The following is a 24547-nucleotide window of genomic DNA, read 5'->3' on the forward strand; positions in this document are numbered from 1 at the left end:
GTAGAGGTAAAGCTTGATGGTCAAGTTATCCCCAAGAGAGCGAGTTTTAAGTATCTCGGGTCTATTATCCAGGGTGACGGGGAGATTGACGAAGATGTCACACATCGAATCGGAGCGGGATAGAAGAAGTGGAGGCTCGCTTCTGGTGTCCTATGTGATAGGAATGTACCGTTAAGACTTAAGGGTAAGTTTTATCGAGTGGTGTTCGACCCGCTATGTTGTATGAGGCTGAATGTTGGCTAGTCAAGAACTCTCACGTGCAGAAGATGAGATTAGCAGAGATGAGGATGTTGAGATGGATGTGTGGGTGCACCAGGCGAGATAGAATTAAGAATGAAGCTATCCGGGACAGAGTGAGAGTAGCCTCCGTGGAGGACAAGATGCGGGAGTTGCGGCTTAGATGGTTCAGACATGTTAGGAGAAGAAGCATTGATGCCCCTATCAGGAGGTGTGAGAGGTTGGCCATGGAGAGTTTGAAGGGGTCGAGGTAGGCCTAAGAAGTACTGGGGGGAAGTGATTAGGCAGGACATGGCGCTGCTCAGCTCACTGAGGATATGACTCTTGATATGAGGGTGTGGAGGTCGAGGATTAAGGTAGAAGGTTAGTAGGTAGTTTATAGTGTTTACCGATAGGCTTAGTAGCGTGCATGTCCCTTCATATTCTTAGATTTTTATTACGATATGTGATTTTGTTCGCCTCAGGTATTGTATTCCATTGCTATTATTTGATACTACTTATCCTTTATCTTCCCTTTTTCTCTTCCATCTTCCTTCCTTCCTTGCTTCCCTCTTCTTTTTCTTGCCCTTCTTGAGCCAAGAGTCTATTGGAAATAACCTCTCTACCTGCATTAGGTAAGGGTAAGGTCTGTGTACAGATTATCCTCCCCCGATCCCACATATTGGGATCAAACTGAATTTGTTATTGTTGTTGTGTTATTGACTTTGACTTAAACTAATCCTCATTTGTTAACCTGTTCTTATGCTGAGTGCAGCTGTTTCCCTTCTATTCTAAATTAAATACTTAGGACAAGGTGTGACAAGCACATGGTTTTGAAAAAAAGTTCAAAATCGTGCTGAAACATTTCCCCTGTGCTTCAGTGCGGAGCTAGGCGGGCGAAAGTGGGTCTTTCGCCAAAAATTACACTGTATGTACAATATTAAAAAAAAATCATATGTATATATTACATTTTAAACCCCTTTATATTTTTGTATGTTTTCTTTATTTTTCGAATCCTCCCGATGAAAATCATGTTTCCACTACTGGTTAAAGGTATTTAAGAAAAGAACATCATATTATACAAAGTGTTTCAGGACAAGGAGGCTGCCGTCAATCATCTATTCTCCGAAAATCATATTGATCAACAGATATCCTAGCCAAGTTGACAGGAACAACAACAACAACAACGATCCAGTAAAATCCCACTATTGTGTCTAAAAAGGGTAGTATGTATGTAAACCTTACCCCTAACCTGATGGATAGAGAGGCTAGCCAAGTTGAAAGCCAGGATAAAAAGTTTTCAAAAGCTGAATCCTTGTTGATGTTTTCATTTATTTTTCAGGAAGAGAGATATATACACTGGTAACACAAAGTAAGGGGAAGACAACAAACTAAAAGACAACCATAAAATGGAAGAAACACAAACAACAGATCAAAAGATGACCAAATATGGTGTCCATTTTGGAGAAATGCAAAATGGTTTTTAGTAAGAGGTATTCCAATCAGACCAGTTAGCTTCACTTCCAACTCTGGGGATGCTATTAACCCTTGAATACATATCCACTTTGAAATTAGCTCCACACATTGCCCCTTCACTATCTACTCTTGGCATTGCCCTCATCTTGTTCATTGGATGATCAAAATTCATCAGCCCTTTCTCACTGTGAAACATACAACCTGTGCATTTCATTCACAAAAAAAAATGTATCAACCAATCAAACAGAATTCAACAAACTGCCATGTTAAACAATAGAAAAATCATTTTTTCCTCGCTATGACTCAGTGACGGGGACACCCTTTAGTAAGGGGTGTCATCCCGACCTAAATATTATTCTCAAAAATGTGTATATATGTGTGTTTCATTCTGCAGGATAAACTCTAACTTTTTTCATCGCCCCACCCAAGGCGAATCGCACAAAAGATCTTCCCACTAATGCTTTCATTCTCCCGGGTATAATACTGGTAAATAACCCTCTTTCTTCTCTCATACACGGTTGTTGAGACACACTAAGTAGTCATGGGAAAGATAAAAATATCTCTGTGTGGAGAATATTGAGATAGCTTCTTCCTTCTCTGTGCATGGGTTAGCCCTTGATCGGATGATTATTTTTATTTAAAAGTTAAAAAATAGAGTTCTTCTCACTTTAACAACTGAATTTTTTTCTAACAACTCAAAAGGCGATTCCCCCACTATCTACAACTCCAGACGCGACAAGAGTGCTACACTAAGCCAACACCGCAATGTAAGTATTAATTTAGGATAGGAAGTAAAATCCTAAAACTATAATAATCTTGCACAAAATCACGTGTAAGCTAGTGTTTCGACTCTACGGTCAAATCCCAATTACTTGTAGATCGATATTACCTGTGGGAAAAGGTGCAAATGACTTTGCACATCCAGCTTTAATAACCTCTAAATCATCAGAAATCACAACAGAACCATCAGCAGCAATACCCCAGAACAGCTTCACTCCACCATCTGAACCCTACAATTATTTCACAATAGCAGTAAGAAAAGAATATCTTTTTATTTTCCTCTAATAAATAATGCAGACGTTACACAAATTCCTTAGTTAGGTGAATACTTACCAAGGCAACAAATACAGTTCCAGTCTTACTGTCATAGATAACAAAGGCATAGCTTCCATCAAAATCCTTAATAACTTGATCAGCTGGATAGGGTCCCCTGTCCCTCAATGTTCTGTAGGCTTCTATTACTAGCATGGCTTCATTTGTACCTTTTGATAGCCCATATTGTTTTATTTGTGCACATAAGTTGTTCAGGCTCCCCAAAAACAAGCAGTATATATCATCATACCCACAAAACAACCTTCCAAAAGAAGAACACCATCAATCCAAAATTCTTTGGTTTTGACGAAAGAATCAAAATAAAAACAGCAAAACACTTAAGTTTATATTTCCTCCGTTCTAATTTCTATGGTCTAGTTTGACTGCACACAAAATTTTAACAAAAAATTATAGACTTTTAAAACTTGTTAAAAATTTGAGCAGATGCTGGAGTAGAAATCAACCCCAAGCAACCCACTAAAAGTCAAGTTATGCCCCCCTTCCTCCTCTCCTAATTCAACCAATGCAATTGACTATGCTTTAAGTCTTAAGGCCCCAATACATGTTATTTAAGCTATAAACATATCCATTTTTTAAAAAATTACCGGAGGTCAGTGATCCCTAGACCCTAAGGATAGGTTCGCCTCTGCAATAAGATGTTTGATACTTGTGATTTGGACATGCTGTAATATTTGTGTAACTATAAAAACTTTAGGATAAATAAAAAAAATTAATCGTTAATTATTTTCAATGAAATAGTTGTCCCAATCATTTTAAATAAAAAAAAAATAGTGTTAAACAAATTGAGTAATTACCTTTGTGTCTGATGAAGCAAGGAAGTGCGGTGAGGAGGAACAAAGGCAAGAGCAGCAGCATTTCCAAAGCTTACAGAAAAGGCATTTGAGGGGTGAGCTGACACAAATTTTTCAAGAGTTTCTTCAGGTAGCAAACATCTTTTAGATGAAGGGCTACGTAGCTCGTTTGGTGGATTCGCAAATGCCTTGTGAAATATCGCCAACATTGCTTATTTCTTTTTCTTTTATTGCTTGAATATGAGTAATCTAATACAGAGTTCTTGGTTTTGTAGCTATTTAGTTAAAGGAGTGGAATAGGAATTAATAGTTCCTAGTTTGGGTATATATAGAACGTTGAACTCCTGTTTTGATAGTGATAAACGAGGCTAAGGATGAAAAAGTAACATATCCGTAAGTTACCAAACCAATTGAGTACTAATTCAAAACATGTTTTTTAAATATAAAGTTTATTATTTAATTATAATTTAGCAAAGATATTAATAGGATCGCATAATTATCTTATCAAAAAGTTTAAATCGTTAAAAAAATATATTTATATGATTAATTTCGACCATGCCCTTTTTTATGTGTGCTTAATTTTTTTATGAATCTGACAGATCTTATCTGAAAGTTTTAAATTATTAAAAAACTGCTTTACACTCCATCTCAAACTATATTATCATATTATCTATAAAATTTAAGATTAGATTATTTAATTTGATGGTGTCAATTTTATCTTGTAGTGGTTGGAACAGACATAAGAGTTTTGGGTTGGAATGAGGATGACGTGAAAATGCTGAGGACAGGATAAGGTTTCTCGTATTCCCATAAAATGTCTTTATCCGTTTAGTTCTTTTGATTTTCCTTCAAACATTTTCGTTCTATTAATTGTGAAGCTTTGTGGAGGCAGGGCGGTCAGTTGCATATTTTCTTTCTATAAAAAGAAACCTATCTCTTTATCCAAAAAAGGTAAGTGGATGCGGGCCTGTAAATCATGGTTCCGCGAGCCAAGAAGCTTTTGCAGAATCTGTGGGTCATTACCACAATCTCAAAATTTAATATTTCTTCCGTTTTTATTTATATTTATATTCTATCAACAACAACGACAACAACAATCCAGCAAAATCTAATAGTAAGGTGAAGATAATATGTACGCATACCTTACCCCTACCCTAAGGGAGTAGAAATCAAAAGACTCTCGGCTCAAGAAGACGAAAAAAGACAATATCAGTACCACCAACAGATACCATAGGAAAAATAACAACACCATAAAAACCAAAAAATAAATGCAAAGTAAAAGCAATAGCCATTAAATAGACCGGCACTATGAAAAATTAAAGAGTAGTAAGACACAATATTACCACTAGCTGTCTCAGACAAAAGTCGTACCAGACTAGCCTTACGGAGTAAAGAAAGACTCAACTACCTCTTAACCTACAACCCTAGTACTCGGCCTCCATAGCTTCCTATCAAAGGCCATATCCTCGGAAATCTGAAGCATCGTCAGGTCCTGCCTGATCACCTCTCCTCAATACTTCTTAGGTCGCCCTCTACCTCTTCTCGTGCACTCCAAAGCCAGTCGCTCACACATCCTTACCGGAGCATCTAGGCTTCTCCTTTGTATGTGCCCGAACCATCTGAGCTCGCTTCCGCATCTTTTCATCAATGAGAGCCACGTCCACCTTCTCCTGAATATCATCATTCCTAATCTTATCCCTCCTAGTGTGCCCGCACATCCACCTCAACATCCTCATTTCTGCTACTTTCATCTTCTAGATATGTGAGTTCTTAACAGGCCAACACTCAGCTCCATACATCATGGCCGGTCTAACCACCGCTTTATAAAACTTACCTTTGAGTATCGGTGGCACTCTCTTGTCACACAGGACTCTAGATGCTAACCTCCACTTCATCTACCCCGCCCCAATATGGTGTGTGACATTCTCGTCGATCGCCCTTTCCCCTTGGATAACCGACCCAAGGTACTTGAAACTGCCTCTACTTGGGATGGCATGTGATTCAAGCCTCACATCCACGCCCACTTCCCTTGGCTCAGCGCTGAATTTACACTCCAAAGTATTCTGTCTTCTTCCTACTCATCTTGAAACTCTTAGACTCAATAGCCTATCTCCAAGCCTCCAGCCTCTCGTTAACACCGGCTCGCGACTCATCAATCAGAACTATGTCATCGGTGAATAAAATACATTATGGCACCTCCCCTTGAATATGGTGTGTTAACGCGTCCATCACCAGGGCAAATAAGAACGGGCTGAGCGCAGAACCTTGGTGTAACTCTATAACAATCAAAAAATGCTCAAAGTCGCCTCCTACTGTCCTAGCCCGAGTCTTAGCCCCATCATATGTCCTTAATCTCCCTAATGTAGGCAACCGTCACACCTTTTGCCTCCAAGAGTGTCCAAAGAACTTCTCTAGGAACCTTGTCATACGCTTTCTCTAGATCAATAAACACCATGTGCAGATCCTTCTTCCTCTCCCTGTACTATTCCACCAACCTCCTAATAAGGTATATAGCTTCCGTAGTAGAACGACCCGGCATGAACCCGAACTGGTTGTCAGATATAGACATCGTCCTCCTCACCCTCGCTTCAACCACCCTCTCCCAAACTTTCATGGTATGACTCAGTAATTTGATACATGTATAATTGTTACAACTCTGGATATCACCTTTGTTCTTATACAACAGAACCATAGTACTCCACCTCCACTCATCCGACATTCTCTTCGTCCTAGAAATAACATTAAACAATCCAGTCTTCCACTCCAAGCTTGCTCTACCCACACACTTCCAAAATTCAACCAGAATTTTGTCTGACCCGGTCGCTCTGCCCCTACTCATCTTATGCATAGCTCCTATGACCTCCTCAACCTTGATGCGCCTATAGTACCCAAAATCACGGTGAATCTTGAAATGCTCCAGTTAACCTAACACAATATTCTAATCCCCTTCTTCATTCAGAAGTTTATGAAAGTAAGTCTGACATCTCCTCTTAATCTGGGCATCTTCCAACAATACTCTATCATCGTCGTCCTTGATGCATCTCATTTGGTCCAAATCCTGAGCCTTTCTCTCTCTCGTCTTATTTGGTCGGAATAACTTCTTCTCCCTACCTTTTTCCCCTAGTTCCTCGTACATATGACCATACGCCGCAGTCTTTGCCTCTGAGACTGCCAGCTTAGCTTCCTTCCTAGCTACCTTATACCTCTTCATGCACGTTCGCCTATCCTCAACAAATGTGCTCCCTACTAATTTTTGGTACGCCGCCTTCTTCGCTTCCATTTTACCTTGGACCACTTTATTCCACCACCAGTCTACTTTGTGCCCGCCAGAGACGCCCGTCGAGACCCCCTAACACCTCTCTCGCAGCCTCCCTTATATAGTCTGTTGTCGTCAACCACATAATGCTCCTGTTACCACTGCTCCTCTGGGCTCCTAGAGCCGACAACTGCCCCTCCAACTCCTGGGCTTTATCCTTTGTCAAGGTTCCCCACCTGATTCTGGGTCGTCCTCGAGCATACCTTTTCCTCCTCTTTAACATAATACCAACGTCCATCACCAAGAGCCTATGCTGCATCAAGAGTATCTCACCCGGAATAACCTTGCAATCCTTGCATAATCCTCTGTCACACCTCCTGAGAAAGAGATAGTAAATCTGAGTCTTCGCCAACGCGTCTTGAAAAGTAACCAAATGGTCCCCCCTCTTCAAAAAGTTAGAGTTCGCAATCACCAACCCAAAAGCCTTAGCGAAGTACCTCTTCCGTTCCACTCCCCAAAACCGAAGCCTTCATGCACCTCGCCATAACCAGTTGCGGTCGACCCAATATGACCATTGAAATCCCCTCCTATGAATAGCCTCTCAGCAGGCAGAACCTGGCGCACAATCTCATCTAACCCCTCTCAGAAGCGTTGTTTAACCTCTTCATCTATGCCCGTATGCAGTGCGTAAGCGCTAACGATGTGTATGGTGGAATATCCATCCACCAACTTAATAGTCATCAATCTATCATTCACCCATCTAACTTCAACCACGAACTCTCTAAGTTCCCTATCCACCAAGATATCCACTCCATTCTTACCTTTCCGGATTCCGAAGTACCAAAGCTTATACTCGTCCGCATCCCTCGCCGCCGACCCTATATACCTAGTCTCCTAAACACACGTTATGTTGACCATTCTCTTATGTAGTTCTTCGCCAACTCTATACACTTACCCGTCAATGTACCTACATTCCATGACCCAATTCTCAACCTATACACACCCTTATTCCCCTTACATCCCTTGTCTCCCAACCCACCTCCTAACTTCTACCCTACCTTCTGCCCTACCCCCTGTTCCCCCCGAGGACATCCTCACTAGACCATCCCAGACCACAACCACTGTACCTATGGCAAACTAAGGGAAATTAGTAACACACACTAGGCAACAGACCAAACTAGAAGAAGACAAGTTGTAACTACAAGCACGCTAATATGGTGATTAATTTAATACGAAGTAAGATAGCAATAATTTAACTAACATAACAAAGGGAAATAGGAAAACGGGAGGTACCAACTCCCGTGAGTAGAACCTGAAAATTGTCTTGGTATACACGACGGGGTTGCGGCCACCTGACACGTTCACGTCTAACCCCCGCCGCCCCTTGCTGACACTCGCTTGGGGTGTTCTTCACTGCTTGTACATGCACGTCCCGCTCACTGCTAATAGCCACCGACCCTAACCTGAAATACACACAAAATACCACGAAGCCAAACAAGGGGGGAGGGTTGTCACCGCTACCACTGGTGAAGCCCCAGCCATATCAAAGAACCGCAAAGAAAAAAGGAAACGAAGAGAAAGAGGAAGTGAGCAGAGAAAACAGTGGGGGAGGGGAAGGGTTTACACGCAACTAAGAATTAAAAATGAGAAGAAAAGAAAGAGGGAAAAGGTGCCAATGTTGCTGCCCGGTGGAATAATAGTTGTCGGTAATGCTGCAGCTCCAGTATAGCTTGGGTGTAGGGAAGAGGGAAAGAAGAAAAGAGAGAGAGAGAGAGAGAGGAAGGGGAGGCGAGAGAGATGAGGGGGAGGGGGGCTAACCTGCTGGGTAGAGGTAGGGGTGGTCGCCGGCGTGGGGGAAGTCTGGGAGAGATAGCGTAGAGAGAGGGAGAAAGGGGGATGGGGGTGACAAAGATGAGAGGGGTAGAGGCGAGAGAGATGAGGGAGGGGGCTTACCTGTTGGTGGGGGTGGTTGCCGGCATGGGGTGGTCGCCAGCTACTTGTGACCGTTGGGCTGGGGCTGGGTCTAGATAGAGCCGAAGTCAGAAATTTTGTATTTGAAGCTTACGAGTTTAGGATTCTAGTCTTTTTAGGTTATTGGTTTCTTAATTAGTAATAATTTGTACTATCCAATAGATTTTTTAAGATAAATACAGGATTTAATTTGGAATAAAGCTATTGAGTTTAATTTGGCAATTGTAACCTAAATAATAGTTCCTCCCCTGATTATTGAAGATATATATACGATCAGGTCACGTATAAGGTAATTGCAGTTCAGTTAATCTTTATTATAGGCATTACTTTCTAATATATTGAGATTTGATATGTTTTGATGATTTACAAACTTTGTGTACATGTGCTAAGAACCGGGTTCTAGATATTTGGTTGCCAAATTTCACGGGCTAATTAACGAGAATGTATATATGTTTTCCCTTTGTTATGTAGTTCCATCATTCACACAAACTGAGAGCTGGAGTATTCTCTCTACAAACAATTTAATCAAGTTATGTTTGAAGTGCTTAGTCGTTGTTCGTTTAGAGGGTGTATGAAGAACAAGATTGAAGTAGTTCGTCCTTTGGTAATTTATGTTTTAACTTGAGTTTAGTCTTAGTTCAACTGTATGTAATAGGCTATTGAATTTCTATACTGCCTTCATGACACTCATAATTATTTAAACTTGTAAAGTTTTCGCAGTTTCAAGTTAGAGTAACTTAGAAAGTGTCTAACAATCGTGGGACTGTTTGGATAGGCTTACTGCTATTGCAAACTTTGTAATCTAAATATTTTCGGCTCATTTATTTTAGTGGAGTTTGGAGCTAAATCTTACGGCGTAGGTCGTGAGATTTTACAATTTTTGAACAAGGTGATTTTCTACGTTAAATTTTGTGTTCTTTATTTATCTTTCATTTCACTTTGTTACTCTTAAAGGACATAAGACAAAGAACTAAGGTATTTGGGCAAACTCTAGGAAGCACTAAAATTAACATAATCAATAAAAAATGGTACCTTTCCTGTTATAATAATACTAGTTAGAGATGCTTGTGCTAAGCACAGACCCAACAATGTATTCATGACAGACATGATTTTGTTATCTATATAATGCAAGACCAAATTTTCCTTTGTTGCACTTGAATCTCAATTCCTTTGTGCGCTCGTACATACAAAATTATAAAGAAGAATTAAAAATACTAAAACTAACAATTAGTAATATGTATGACCGTACAAAGTTACCAAAATATTCAATTCAAGTTGTTGGCTTGAGATCTCTGTGGAAAAAAATCTCTTCCTTTATTAGCTACAGTAAGGATGTCAGCACCAATTGACACGAGTTTAGAACACCTTGATCATCAAAAAGCTCAAAAACCTCTTCTTTTCCTCTATTGACAAAAACTCAGGAATCTCTTCTTTTCCATTAGTGGTTTTGTAGCAGGCTTCTCTTCGGAGTTTCTTTAGATCGTGTTGCTCTTTCATTGCTTCTTGTAATTTCACATTGTAACCAAGAAGAGGATAAAGAGCAAAGAGATAATAAAAATATATGATGTGTTTGATTAACATCGAAAAGCATGTAATTGGTCTTCCCTGAAAGTTGTGTAATGAAAACTAAGAGGAGCACCACCAAGTTCTTATTAATTCAAGCATGCATAAAATAAATCTTTTCTTTATCATTGATCCAAAATACAATAAAAACTATAAATATCCCAAGCCTTCGATTAAATATAAGACTATGGCAACTCTCTAAAAGAAGTGCCAATACAGCAGCACTCTAAAAGACAAATTAAAAATAAGAAAACAAATATTTATTTAAATAATTCGATTCATGTCTAGCAAAAGTTTTCAAACATATGATTGAAGACAATAACCTTGAAACCATGAGCTTTGTAATGTTATTATACATGAGTTAAACAGTCATCGCCGGAGCCACAGGGTCAGAATAACCATCACATGTCTATATCAAATATCAACCATGGGTCGAGCCAGTAATAAATCTTTTCCTGAATAGACTAATGCTTCATGTCATTGATACCTCTTGATGCATGTCATGGTTCTTTCTGTGAGCGTTACTGTGTTAAAAAATCAGAAAACAAAACTGTTAGAATAATAAAGAAATCTAGAAAAAACAATAAAGAATCAAAATTATTCCGAGTCCACAATTTTTCTTGTGTGTCCTTAAGGAATTTTAACCCCCTCAACGTTGCCAAGGTAATGGATTAAATCCTCCCAGGATAAAGCGGAATAAACCTTCCTGCAACAGTGGCAATACAAACTGCAGGATACCAACGAACTCAAAGAACGGAACAAAATCACACTTACGAATTTGAGAGAGAGAGACTGCGAAGTAGGATGCAGTTTATTCAGAAAGAAAGAAGTTCTGGAGTCTTTTCGTGTCTTGAAGATGCAGCCTTGCCTCAGAATTTATAGGCAAATATCAGAAGAGGTGTCTGGAAAGGTGCCTTTTAAGAAAATACGCGGCCTGCCGCAGTTCTACCGCGACCGCGGCAGAACCGCGGTCAGAGAGGCTCTCTGAATAAACCTGCCGCGGTTCCACCGCGACCGCGGCAGAACCGCGGTCAGAGAGGCTCTCTGAATAAACCTGCCGCGGTGGACCACTGCAGAATCGCGATTCTGGCGTATTTTCAGCAGTGACTTGGCATTTAATTAATTATTAAATAATTAAATAAATTTTGTCCAAAAAATAATCTCATCGATCGATCATTTGACAAATCCAAATCCAAAGCCAAAGCCAAAGTCAAAGTCAAAGCCAAATCGATCGATCATTTGACAAATCCAAATCCAAAACCGGAGCCGGAGCCGGAGCCGAAGCCGGAGCCGGAGCCGGAGCCGGAGCCGGAGTCGTAGACGAAGCCGAAGCCGAAGCCGAGCCGAGCGAGCGAGCGACGACGGCGCGAGGGTTCATTCTCTTCAACTCCTTTTAAGATCTTTAAGAAGTGAAACTATATATAAGCACACAAATGTGATTGTCCCTCACCAATGAGGGACAAAGTGCAAGACAAAAGTTCACTTCTTCAAATTTTCATTTTCCCTCCATTTTATTTCCCTCCATTTCCAATTCACACTTCTTCTACTTTAAATCCCAATGGCTTAAAGTCCAACAATCCCCCACATGAATGGGAATGGCTGTATCAAGAAAGATCATAGATGAAAGCTATGTGATTTTGCAAGTAAGGATTAATTGCATCTGGATAAGTAGGTTTCCCTTTGAACTTTCCGTAGTGAACATATGTCGGATATACTCGGTCAATCGGTAGATTTGATATCTTTGAACCGTCGAACTTTAGTGTATACCTAGACAACCATATGTCACACAACCAACCCTTAACCGTCTTTTGGTTCTCATTGTTGTGTTCATTTTAGCCATGAACACCGCCTGGTCTCATAAGTGCATAGAGAATTGGCCTTACAGAATTCTCCTTGAAGCGGCTTACACTTCACACTTACGTAGGTGATTCCTAAACGTGTAATCCTTTAGATAGACACTATTTGATAGATACCTCATCAAACTTTGGTAATCATTAAAGAACGTGTAAAGTTCTATCCTTGTTACTGAACATTGTCTTCATCACGAGAATGGACCAAAGATTTTATTTTGACAATGTTGAACCGGTCAATCACAACTTTGTTTGAGCTCCTTGAACCTAGATCTCGGAACATCCAAAATTCTAGGTAGAGTTACCGCCATGTTGACTTGTCCTCGGCCATAGTCTCATTCCCTTAGATGATTTCTCAACTCCCTCTCTAGATAAGCCTTTTGTAAGCGGATCCGCCACATTATCCTTTGATCTTACATAATCAATGGTGATAATTCCACTAGAAAGTAGTTTTCTAACGGTGTTATGTCTTCGTCGTATATGACGAGACTTTCCGTTGTACATAACGCTCCCTGCTCGTCCTATGGCAGCCTCACTATCACAATGTATGCAAATAGGAGCCAAAGGCTTTGCCTAGAACGGAATGTCTTCTAAGAAATTTCGAAGCCATTCAGCTTCTTCACCAGCTTTATCTAAAGCTATAAACTCTGATTCCATTGTAGAACGAGCGATACACGTCTGTTTGGAAGATTTCCAAGATACTGCTCCTCCACCAACAGTAAAAACATATCCACTTGTGGACTTTGTTTCTGTTGAGCCGGTTATCCAATTTGCATCACTATATCCTTCGATAACCGCATGATATTTATTGTAGTGCAAAGTGTAGTCTTGGGTATACTCCAAGTATCTCATAACTCGTTTCATTGCCACCCAGTGATGTTTGTTGGGATTACTTGTGAATCGACTAAGTTTACTTATTGCACAAGCTATATCAGGTCGTGTACAGTTCATGATGTACATTAAGCTTCCCAACACACGAGCATACTCCAATTGAGACGTACTTTCACCTTTATTCTTTATAAGATGATGGTTTAAGTCAATTGGAGTTCTTGCACTTCTAAATTCCAAGTGTTTGAATTTTTCCAGTACCATTTTCACGTAATGTGACTGAGACAAAGCTAGACCTTGAGGAGTCCTCTGGATTTTAATTCCTAGAATTACATCGGCAACTCCTAAGTCTTTCATATCAAACTTACTAGCAAGCATACGTTTAGTAGCTTGAATGTCGGCAATGTCTTTGCTCATTATTAGCATATCATCAACATATAAGCAAACAATGACTATATGATTTGGAACGTTCTTAATGTAAACACATTTATCACATTCATTAATCTTAAAACCATTTGACAACATTGTTTGGTCAAATTTCGCATGCCATTGCTCGGGTGCTTGTTTTAGTCCATAAAGAGACTTAACAAGTCTACACACCTTCTTTTCTTTTCCCGGAACCACCAACCCTTCAGGTTAGTTCATGTAAATTTCTTCCTCAAGATTACCATTTAAGAAGGCTGTTTTTACATCCATTTGATGGATTTGAAGACCATACAAGGCGGCTAACGCTATTAGCATCTGAATAGATGTAATTCTTGTTACCGGCGAGTATGTGTCAAAATAGTCAAGACCTTCTCGTTGTCTAAATCCTTTGACAACAAGTCTTGCCTTGTATTTGTCAATAGTACCATCGTCTTTCATTTTCTTCTTGAAAATCCATTTAGAACCCAACGTTTTGTTACCCGGAGGAAGATCAACCAATTTCCAAGTATGGTTGCTCAATATGGACTCTATTTCACTATTGACAGCTTCTTTCCAATATTGTGCCTCTGAGGAAGACATTGCTTCCTTGAAGGTACGAGACTCATTTTCTAACAAGAAAGTCCAAAAATCTGGACCGAATGAAGTAGATGTCCTTTGACGTTTACTTCTTCTCGGATTTTCCTCATTAGGCATACCATCTGTTGTTTCCTCCCGATGTCGTTTTGACTTTTGGCAGATCACTTCACTTTCCTTTTTATACGGATAAATAGTTTCTAAGAATTCAGCATTATCTGATTCTATTATCGTATTAATGTAAATCTCAGGATTTTCTGATTTATGAACCAGAAAACGATATGCCTTGCTATTGGTTACATATCCAATGAACACACAATCAACCGTTTTTGGACCTATCTTAACCCTTTTAGGTTTAGGTACTTGTACCTTAGCTAAACACCCCCACACTTTGAAGTATTTCAAGCTAGGCTTCCTTCCTTTCCACTTCTCATAAGGAATGGACTGTGTTTTACTATGAGGTACACGGTTGATTATTCGGTTAGCTGTAAGTATAGCTTCCCCCCACAAGTTCTGTGGTAAGCCAGAACTTATTAGCAATGCATTCATCATCTCCTTCAATGTTCGATTATTCCTCTCCGCAATTCCATTAGATTGTGGAAAGTAAGGGGCAGTTTGGTGAATAATGCTAATTTCCAAACAAATTTCTTCAAAAGGAGATTCATATTCGCCACCCCTATCACTTCTTATCATTTTGATCTTTTTGTTTAGTTGCGTTTCAACTTCACTCTTGTATTGCTTGAAAGCATCAATTGCCTCATCTTTACTATTAAGTAAATAAACATAGCAGTATCTCGTGCTATCGTCAATAAAAGTAATAAAATACTTTTTCCCACCGCGAGATGGTGTTGACTTCATGTCGCAAATATCTGTGTGAATTAAGTCTAAAGGACTTGAATTCCTTTCAACGGACTTATAAGGATGCTTAGCATACTTTGATTCCACACATATTTGACATTTGGAATTAATGCAATCAAATTTTGGCAATACTTCTAGATTTATCATCTTCCGCAATGTTTTGAAGTTTACGTGACCTAAACGCGAATGCCATAAAGTGTTTGACTCAAGTAAGTAAGAAGAAACATTCACTTTATTGATAGGAACTGCTATTACATTTAGCTTAAAAAGGCCCTCATTTAGGTAACCTTTTCCTACATATACATCGTTCTTACTAAGTACAACACTATTAGAAACAAAAATACATTTGAATCCATTCTTGACAAGAAGTGAGGTAGACACAAGATTCTTGCGAATTTCTGGAACATGGAGGACTTGATTTAGAGTCACTATTTTTCCCGACGTCATCTTCAACGCAATCTTGCCAACTCCTTCAATTTTGGCCGTAGATGAATTTCCCATGAAGATTGTCTCGTCGGGACCTGCGGGGGCATAAGAAGAAAATAACTCCTTGTTAGCACACACATGGCGGGTGGCTCCAGAATCTATCCACCATTCTTTCAGATTTCCTACCAAGTTGCATTCAGACAACATGGCACACAAGTCTTCCATTTCATCTTCAACCATGTTGGCTTGATTCTTTTTCTTCTTATCAGTCTTTGGCGCACGACAATCCACTGCCTTATGCCCAGTTTTTCCACAATTATGGCAATTACCCTTGAACTTCTTCTTGCTTGGGTAATTCTTTGGTCCAGAAGCCTTCTTCCTTTTTCTTATTTTGTGGTGCCTCCTCAACAATGTTTGCCCCCAAAATTGTTGAGTTTCCACGTAACTTCTTTTCAGCATTTTTGTTGTCTTCTTCTATCCTCAGACGAACAATCAAGTCTTCTAGTGTCATTTCCTTCCGCTTGTGTTTAAGATAGTTCTTAAAATCCTTCCACAACGGAGGTAATTTCTCAATGAAAGCAGCGACTTGAAAGGCCTCATTTATGACCATACCTTCAATAAAAAACTCATAATTAGTAATAAGATAAATCTCATTAATAAAATTATTAACTCGGGTCATACCTTCAGCAAGGAGGTCATGCACAATGACTTGTAATTCTTGGACTTGAGTTATGACTGACCTAGTGTCAATCATCTTGAAATCCAAAAACCTTGCAGCCACGAACTTCTTAAGTCCGGCATCCTCAGTCTTGTACTTCTTCTCAAGTGCATTCCATAACGCTTTTGAAGTTTCCATGACACTATAGACATTGTACAAGCCATCTTCCAAACAACTCAATATGTAGTTTTTGCACAAGAAATCAGAATGTTTCCATGCTTCAGTTACAACAAGTCGTTCATCATCCGGAGTATTTTCAGCCATGACCGGAGGATCCTCCTTGATGAAACGTTGCAAACTCAACGTAGTAAGATAGAAGAGCATCTTCATTTGCCAGCGTTTGAAGTCAATACCGGAAAACTTTCCGGGTTTTTCTGCCGGTGCCATAGCATGAGCAGGAGTAGAACGGCTTGACGAGGCAGCAACACTCGTAACAGTAGCAACCGTTCCCACAACACTTCCATTAGTTTGGTTTTCATTCGTCATATTTCTGTAAAATTGAAAACAATACAGAACTTGTTAAATCAGTGAAGTTTTGATATCTTCAAACTGAATACCAAACCAACCATACAACACGTAACAATGGTGAAGTTTTTATATACTTCAAACACGTACGTTTATTATTCCGGCAAAGTTTTTATGTAATTTAAACCGGACAGAAACAATTATAGGAGTAGAAAGCAACAAGGCTTTAGTCTCCAACAAAGTATATAGAAAACAGTTTAATAATCAACACAGAAACGTTAATAATGTAAAATTCCTTAAGCTTGTGAGCATTACTGTGTTAAAAAATCAGAAAACAAAACTGTTAGCATAATAAAGAAATCTAGAAAAAACAATAAAGAATCAAAATTATTCCGAGTCCACAATTTTTCTTGTGTATCCTTAAGGAATTTTAACTCCCTCAACGTTGCCAAGGTAATGGATTAAATCCTCCCAGGATAAAGCGGAATAAACCTTCCTGCAACAGTGGCAATACAAACTGCAGGATACCAACGAACTCAAAGAACGGAGCAAAATCACACTTACAAATTTGAGAGAGAGAGACTGCGAATTAGGATGCAGTTTATTCAGAAAGAAAGAAGTTCTGGAGTCTTTTCGTGTCTTGAAGATGCAACCTTGCCTCAGAATTTATAGGCAAATATCAGAAGAGGTGTCTGGAAAGGTGCCTTTTCAGAAAATACGCGGCCTGCCACGGTTCTACCGCGACCGCGGCAGAACCGCGGTCAGAGAGGCTCTCTGAATAAACCTGCGTATTTTCAGCAGTGACTTGGCATTTAATTAATTATTAAATAATTAAATAAATTTTGTCCAAAAAATAATCTCATCGATCATTTGACGAAGCCGAAGCCGAGGCGAGCGAGCGACGACGACAGCGCGAGGGTTCATTCTCTTCAACTCCTTTTAAGAGCTTTAAGAAGTGAATCTATATATAAGCACACAAATGTGATTGTCCCTCACCAATGAGGGACAAAGTGCAAGACAAAAGTTTACTTCTTCAAATTTTCATTTTCCCTCCATTTCTAATTCACACTTCTTCTACTTTAAAGCCCAATGGCTTAAAGTACAACATTTTCATGGTGTACTACCTAAGCTAATCAATAGATAATAACTTCCTGATAATCAACCACCTCGCTTAAATTTGTCAAGACCTTTTTTTAGGGACCGTTAAAACATTTTTTAACCAGGTATTAGTTTTTAAATCAACAATAAGTTCAGAATTACTATCACATTACCTCATCTCAATGTGAATTCTCCCATTAAATAGTTTGGTCATATGCATTACAATGTTAATCCCCAAACAACAGTTTATCTCAACCAGTTACAAAGTGAAAAGAGTAATCTAATATTAGATAATTCTTACTATAACCAGAAAAGATGCATGCAAAGAAAAAGATAAGTACTCTACAACTTTGATTAAATATATAATATTGAGTGAAATAAAATAATCTAGCAATTAGGTGTATCACCTTGCACAGACATCATTGTCACTACTACTTATAAGGTGCATGAGACATTGAAAAGGAAAAAAAAACAATTAGTGAAAGCTTTCCACAAGAAATTATCATTTATTATCCTTGAATCATCTGTCTGTAATTCTAGGAAATAAATAACAGGGGAGCAAATAACTAAATATAAATCATCTAAAAGAAGAAAAATGGTAATTATATATGCACAAATTGCTTTACTTCCAGGTCTACAATAAAATCAAAGTTGAATTGAGATGGAAAAAAGTTAGCATTCAATATGCTAATATTTGAACTTGTACTTGATTTGATTAAACTACTAAGGACATCCATTCAAATAGTATTTATCAAATTTAAAAGATAAAATAACTAAATGCATTTAATGAACATTAATATAATCAAGAAGATTGCTTTGATTTGCACAAATTAGTATACGTGTGCTTGTGCTTGCCTTAGGAATGCATTCGTTTTGTTTTCCTCTTCTTTTCTGCTTGTCCAATTGTTGCATTCATCATCAAGTACATATTTTATTTGTCTAAAGAGAAAGTATTTCAAAATAAGACATGCCACTGTTTTATTCAAATAAAGTAATATGCTTTAACAACAGTACCCAATATTCCAGTAACAGTATCTCAGGCATCAATATATACCTTTAATTCTTTCCATGTCGTGTGCGTGTATAAATAGTGGGCGCTCTCAACTAACAGAGCAATCCATATTCCACTATTCTAGGTAATCCATCACCCAGAAATACAGAACATTGAAGAGCTAAGACATTTTTCTCTTTTTTCTGTATTCACACACCTCATTTTTTAAATTCCCTAGAAATTTGATGCATTGACTCGTATCAAACTTTTAAAACACCTAATAATTTAATTGACTTTAAAATGTTCCCTTCTAGTGAAACATCAATTTATGTCCTACAACATTTAATCAAGTTCATGAGTAAGTCGTAAATAAGTAATCTAATACCTGAGAGATTGTAGAAAAAGCACATGTGCAATCTAATTACACATCAGAGAGCAGTATGAAAGGAATAGCACATCTAAGCTGAAGATTTGTTGTTACTTTGTGATGACCCGAAAGGTCATCACTTCTTTCAAAATGAATTCTGTGTTCCGAGGCCTTAAAAACTTCTTTAGGCATCGCCTCGATTTGCGTAAACAGTCGGGGCGCGTATCCGAAAAACCATTATGTGAAAATATGTGAAAATGATAAATTTTGACTATAACATGAATTAAGTTGACTTCGGTCAACATTTTGAGTAAACGGACCCGGACCAGGAAAATATGGGACTTGGGCGTATACTTGGAATCGTATTCCGAGGTCCCAAGCCCGAGAAATGAATTTTTAAAGAAAATTATTTTCTGAAATTACTTATTAGATTTGGAAATGAATTGTGATTAAAACTTGATGGTATCGGGCCCGTATTTTGGTTCCGGCACCCAATACAGGTCTTATATGTGATTTAAGATAAGTCTGTGAAATTTGATAAGAAACGGACTTGAAACGACGTGAATCGAATCGTTTTTGAGAAAAATGGAAAATTTGAAGTTCTTGAGAAATTTCATGATTTTGATGCTAAATTCATAGTTGTTGATGTTATTTTAGTGATTTGAAAGCATGAGTAAGTCCGTAGGGTGTTTTTGAGGTAGTGTACATGTTTGGTTTGGAGCCCCGAGGGCTCGGGTGAGTTTCGGATAGGTCTCGGGAGGTTTTTGAACTTAGGAAAAATTGCAGAATCTGCTGTCTGCTGGTGTCCAGGTGTTTGTGCTATGCGATCGCATAGGAAGGTTCGCGATCGCATAGTGTAAATTTCAGGGGTCCATTTTTGTACTATGCGATCGCATAGGTCCCTCCGCGATCCCGCAGAGTAAATTCTGGGAAGTCACAAATTGTTCTATGCGATTGCATTGTTTCTTCTGCAATCGCAATGTGTTAGATCAAGCCTGGGAAGGGAATCCATTTTCCTCTATGCGATAGCATAGCCTACTCCGCGATCGAAATTCCCAGTTCCCTTTACCCTATGCGATCACATTCCCTTGTCCGCGATCGCGAAGACCAAATTTGCCCAGTCATTTAAACAGAACAGAACACATACAGGATTAAACCCAAATTTCATAACTTCTTCTTCCAAGCTCCAAATTGGGCGATTTTTGAAAGAGAACTTCACCACAAATTCATAGGTATGTAATCTTAGACTCATTTTCTTCAATTTTCAATAACACCCATTAGAATTCTAGGCCTAAATCATATTTTTAAAGGTAGAAAATTAGAGAATTGGGTAGTGTTAGGGCTTTTTGTATAAATGGAAATTAGACTTCGTTTTGGGGTCGGATTTCGAAACTAAATACATATGTAGGGATCGTGGGTGAATGGGTGATCGGGTTTTGATCCGAACCTCGTGTTTTGACCAAGCGGGCCCGGGTCGATTTTTAACTTTTTGGGAAGAATGATAGGAAATCTATAATTAAGCATTGGAATTGCATTTGTTTAGCATTTATTGATGTTATTAAGTCGATTATGTCTAGATACAATTGATTTGGAGCCAAATTCAAAAGGAAAACAGTGTTTGAGGCTTGATATGGCCGTGAAAGTTCGAGGTAAGTGTTTGGTCTAACCTTAGCTTGAGGGATTAGAAGTCGAGTCCTATTTGCTATGTGGTAATTATTGAGTACGACGTATAGGCATGGTGACAAGTATCTATACGTTGGTGTCAAGCATGCCCGTGAGTCTTATATTGTGATTTTCATGACTTTATTGTATTATACATGCCTTAGCAATGGTTTCTATTGTTGGCAAAGTTTGTGGAAGTAAATTGTGAAATCTGAACATTTAGGAGCGTTGGCTCAAGATGTATAAAGAAATGTAAAAATATAAGTGGTAATTGAACCTTTTAGATCATTGACTCAAGTTGTAAAGTGAGTTGTAAAGTAAAAGTGAAAAAGAGAAAAAAATCACTATATTGTCTCCCTTGCCGGGATATTGTTGTTGTTTTGATGTTGTCCCTTGCCGGGACTTGTTGTTGAATTATTGTTCCCTTGCCGGAATCCTTATTTTAATTTCACTTATTTCATTTCCCTATTGTTTGTGATTGTTGTTTGGGTGAGGAAGAGAGTTAAAGCATGAAGGGTGATGCCGTATATTGTTTTGGTGAGAGAGTGTTAAAGCACGAAGGGTGATGTCGTGTATAATTTGTGAGGAAAGAGTGTAAAGCACGAAGGGTGATGTCGTGCCGTACGATATACCATTCCGTGCCGATTATATTGATTATAAGGTGAGGACAAGAGTAAAAGCACGAAGGGTGATACCGTGCATATTTTCATTTCTTGATTGCTTTGGTGAGGACGAGAGTAAAAACAGGAAGGGTGATGCCGTACACTTATTGGTTTCTGATTCTACGTTGATATCTGAGATATGTTGTTTCTTTCAATTACCTGTTGTCCGTCTATTCTAAATTGATAGCTCCCCCGCAGCATGTTACCCCTCCCATACTTGACTATATATTACTGTTCTTCTTTTCCGATGTATATCGTTGAATTGCACAGGTTTATTTGGTAGTTTGGTCCTAGCCTCGTCACTACTTCGTCGAGGTTAGGCTAGGATCTTACCAGCATATGGGGTCGGTTGTGCTGATACTACACTCTGCACATAGTGCAGATCCCGGAGCAATTTTTGGATCGTAGATTGGGTGGCTGCCTTCACTCCACACGGAGATCCAAGGTAGTCCTGCAGGCGTCCGCAGGCCCTAGCGTCTCCCTCTATCGCTTTATTTCTGTTTCATTTCCTTCATTCAGAGATAGTGTATCGTTTATTTTCAGACTCTGTATGTAGTATTCTTAGATCGTCTGTGGTACTGTGACACCAGTTCTAGGTGGTTGAGGTTCAAACAGTTGTATTAGATATGTATTCAGATAATTTACTGCATTTCTTCCGCTTATTGTAATTTTTGCTGTTTACACGTTATTACTTTATAATTGTTAAAAAGTATAAAATGGATAAAGAAGTAATTTGCTCAAATAATTGGCTTGCCTAGCTCACATTAGTAGGCGCCATCACGACTCCCGAGGGTGGGAAATCCGGGTCGTGACAAGTTGGTTCATAGCTCTAGGTTTCATGGGTCTCACAATTCACAAACAAGCTTAGTAGAGTCTGAGGGATCGGTACAGAGATGTCTGTATTTATCCCCAGAGGCTACAGAGTTAGGAAAAACATCACATTATTCTTTTCATGTCGTGCGGTTTTGTTTCTCAATGCTAATTGAATTTCTACTCTATTCTTTCGCAGATGGCGAGAACACGCGCTTCCTCATCCACTGACCAGCAGCCCGAGCTCCCAGCAGTAGCTCCCACTAGGGGCAGAGGGCGAGGCCGAGGTCGTGCTAGAGGGAGAGGCCGAGGCCGTGCTAGAGGCCGAGGTAGGGGCAGAGCTCAGCCTAGAGCAGCGGCACCAGCGGTGGAGCCTCAGGTTGACTTTGATGATGAGGTTCCGGGCCTGGCAGTTTCGGTGGGCCCAGCTCAGGTCCCAGAGGGGTTTATTACTACCCAGTACTCCAGGATGCTCTGGTCCGTCTAGTGGGCCTTATGGAGAGTGTCACCCAGGCAGGCTTACTTCTTGTAGCACCAGTCGTCTCTCAGGCTGGAGGAGTAGCCCAGACTCATGCTACTCGCACTTCGAAGCAGGTAGCTCCCCAGTTCCAAACTCCAGCAGTCCAGCCAGTTGGAGCAATTCAGTCGGGTGTGGTAGCTCAGACTGGTGATGGAGCAGCCATGTCTGCCGATGCTTTGTGGAGGTTGGACAGGTTCACCAAGCTCTTCACTACTACTTTCAGAAGTGCATCTTTTGAGGATCCCCAGGATTATCTAGACAACTATCATGAGGTTCTCAAGAACATGGGGATCGTGGAGACCAATGGGGTCGATTTTGCTACTTTTTGATTATCTGGATCCGCCAAGACTTGGTGGAGAGATTATTGCTTAGCTACACCATCCAGATCACCATCCTTGACTTAGGAGTAGTTTACTCAGTTATTTCTGGAGAAGTTTCTCCCCATCACTTAGAGAGAGATCTATTGGAGGCAGTTTGAGCGTCTCCAGCAGGGTTCTATGGCTGTTACTCAGTATGAGACCAGATTCATCGACTTGTCCCGTCATGCTCTTATCATACTTCCCACCGAGAGAGAGGGTGAAGAGGTTCATTGAGGGACTTATTCAGCCGATTCGACTTCAGATGGCCAGGGAGACTGGGAGTGAGATTTCTTTCTAGGAGGCGGCCAATGTGGCCAGGAGAGTTGAGATGGTTCTATCACAGGGAGGTAGTCAGGGGTCTGACAAGAGGCCTCGTCATTCAGGCTGATTTAGTGGTACCTCCTCTAGAGGTCGGGATTCGTATAGTAGAGGCCATCCTCATAGGCCTTTTCAGTCAACACTTCAGGTTTCTCACGGTGCTTTAGGTGGTCGTGGTTCCTATATGCAGTATTCTGATCAGCAGTCCTACAGTGCACCACAAGCTCTTGTCAGTGCACCGCCGCTTCAGAGTTTTCAAAGTGGTCATTCAGGTCGTTAGGGTCAGCAGTCGAGGGCTTGTTACACTTGCGGTGATATGGGTCACATTGCTAGGTTTTGCCCTTGAGTACCGAGTAGCTCTCAACATCAGGGTTCCCGTGCCATAGTTCAAGCATCGAGTGTTCCACAGCCTGCCCAGCCAGCTAGAGGTGGGGGTAGAGGTGCTAGAGGTAGAGGTAGAGGCATTAGAAGTGGAGCTTAGGCTGCTAGAGGTGGAGGCCAGCCAGCAACAGGTCGTCCTAGAGATGTAGTTCAGGGTGGTAGGGCCCAGCCCCGATGTTATGCTCTTCCAACTAGGCCCGAGGCTGAGGCTTCCGATGTAGTTATCACAGGTACCGTTCTGGTTTGTAGCAGAGATGCTTCAATTTTATTTGATCAGGGATCTACGTACTCCTATGTGTCATCTTATTTTGCACCGTATTTGGTTATGCCTAGTGATTCTTTGAGTTCTCATGTTTATGTGTCTACACAAGTGGGTGATTCTATTGTGGTAGATCGAGTCCATTGTTCATGTATAGTTGTGATTGGGGGTCTTGAGACTCGTGTAGATTTGCTTCTTCTGGATATGGTCGATTTTGATGTCATATTGGGGACGGATTGGTTATCACCTTATCACGCTATCTTGGAATGTCATGCCAAGACTGTGACCTTAGCCTTGTCGGGTTTACCTCGTTTAGAGTGGAGAGGGACTCCTGGTCATTCTACCCACAGTGTTATCTCTTATATGAAGGCTCGGCGTATGGTCGAGAAGGGGAGTTTGGCCTATGTCCGTGATTCTAGTGCTGAGGTTCCTTCTATTGATTCTGTGCCTGTTATTTGTGAGTTTCCTGAGGTATTCCCTTCAGACATGCCGAGTATGCCACCCGACAGGGATATTGACTTTTGCATTGATTTGGCCTCGGGCACTCAGCCCATTTCTATCCGGCCATATTGTATTGGCTCTGCCTGAGT

General features: G+C 40.0%; 3 protein-coding genes across 3 annotated transcripts; all 3 read right to left on the bottom strand.

Annotated features, from left to right (window-relative positions):
- Positions 1-1513: 1513 nt before the first annotated feature.
- LOC104240360 (stem-specific protein TSJT1) lies at positions 1514-3903 on the bottom strand. Its single transcript, XM_009795225.2, has 4 exons — positions 3600-3903; positions 2806-3046; positions 2582-2702; positions 1514-1893 (listed from the first exon to the last, which is right to left on the bottom strand). Exons 1-4 carry the CDS (start codon positions 3803-3805, stop codon positions 1700-1702), a joined length of 762 nt encoding a protein of 253 aa, XP_009793527.1. The 5' UTR covers positions 3806-3903; the 3' UTR covers positions 1514-1699.
- Positions 3904-6534: 2631 nt separating this feature from the next.
- Positions 6535-6876, bottom strand: LOC138870474 (uncharacterized). The gene has a single exon (XM_070148280.1). The coding sequence runs from the start codon at positions 6874-6876 to the stop codon at positions 6535-6537; it is 342 nt and encodes a 113-aa protein (XP_070004381.1).
- An 8796-nt stretch (positions 6877-15672) lies between these two features.
- On the bottom strand, positions 15673-16551 carry LOC138870475 (uncharacterized). The gene is made up of 2 exons (XM_070148281.1): positions 16029-16551; positions 15673-15959 (listed from the first exon to the last, which is right to left on the bottom strand). Exons 1-2 carry the CDS (start codon positions 16549-16551, stop codon positions 15673-15675), a joined length of 810 nt encoding a protein of 269 aa, XP_070004382.1.
- Positions 16552-24547: the final 7996 nt, after the last annotated feature.

This window comes from Nicotiana sylvestris, chromosome 6 (assembly GCF_000393655.2).
Source record: "Nicotiana sylvestris chromosome 6, ASM39365v2, whole genome shotgun sequence".
Lineage (NCBI taxonomy): Eukaryota > Viridiplantae > Streptophyta > Magnoliopsida > Solanales > Solanaceae > Nicotiana > Nicotiana sylvestris.

Excerpts from the sequence above, each read along its gene's own strand:
- LOC138870474 (XM_070148280.1), bottom strand. The coding sequence starts at position 6,876 with ATGGAAGCGAAGAAGGCGGCGTACCAAAAATTAGTAGGGAGCACATTT.
- LOC138870475 (XM_070148281.1), bottom strand. The coding sequence starts at position 16,551 with ATGACGAATGAAAACCAAACTAATGGAAGTGTTGTGGGAACGGTTGCT. Across the intron at positions 15,960-16,028 it reads GCATGACCTCCTTGCTGAAG|GTATGGTCATAAATGAGGCC; the intron begins GTATGACCCGAG and ends TTTTTATTGAAG.
- LOC104240360 (XM_009795225.2), bottom strand. The coding sequence starts at position 3,805 with ATGTTGGCGATATTTCACAAGGCATTTGCGAATCCACCAAACGAGCTA. Across the intron at positions 3,047-3,599 it reads TTGCTTCATCAGACACAAAG|GTTGTTTTGTGGGTATGATG; the intron begins GTAATTACTCAA and ends TTCTTTTGGAAG. Across the intron at positions 2,703-2,805 it reads GAACTGTATTTGTTGCCTTG|GGTTCAGATGGTGGAGTGAA; the intron begins GTAAGTATTCAC and ends AAATAATTGTAG.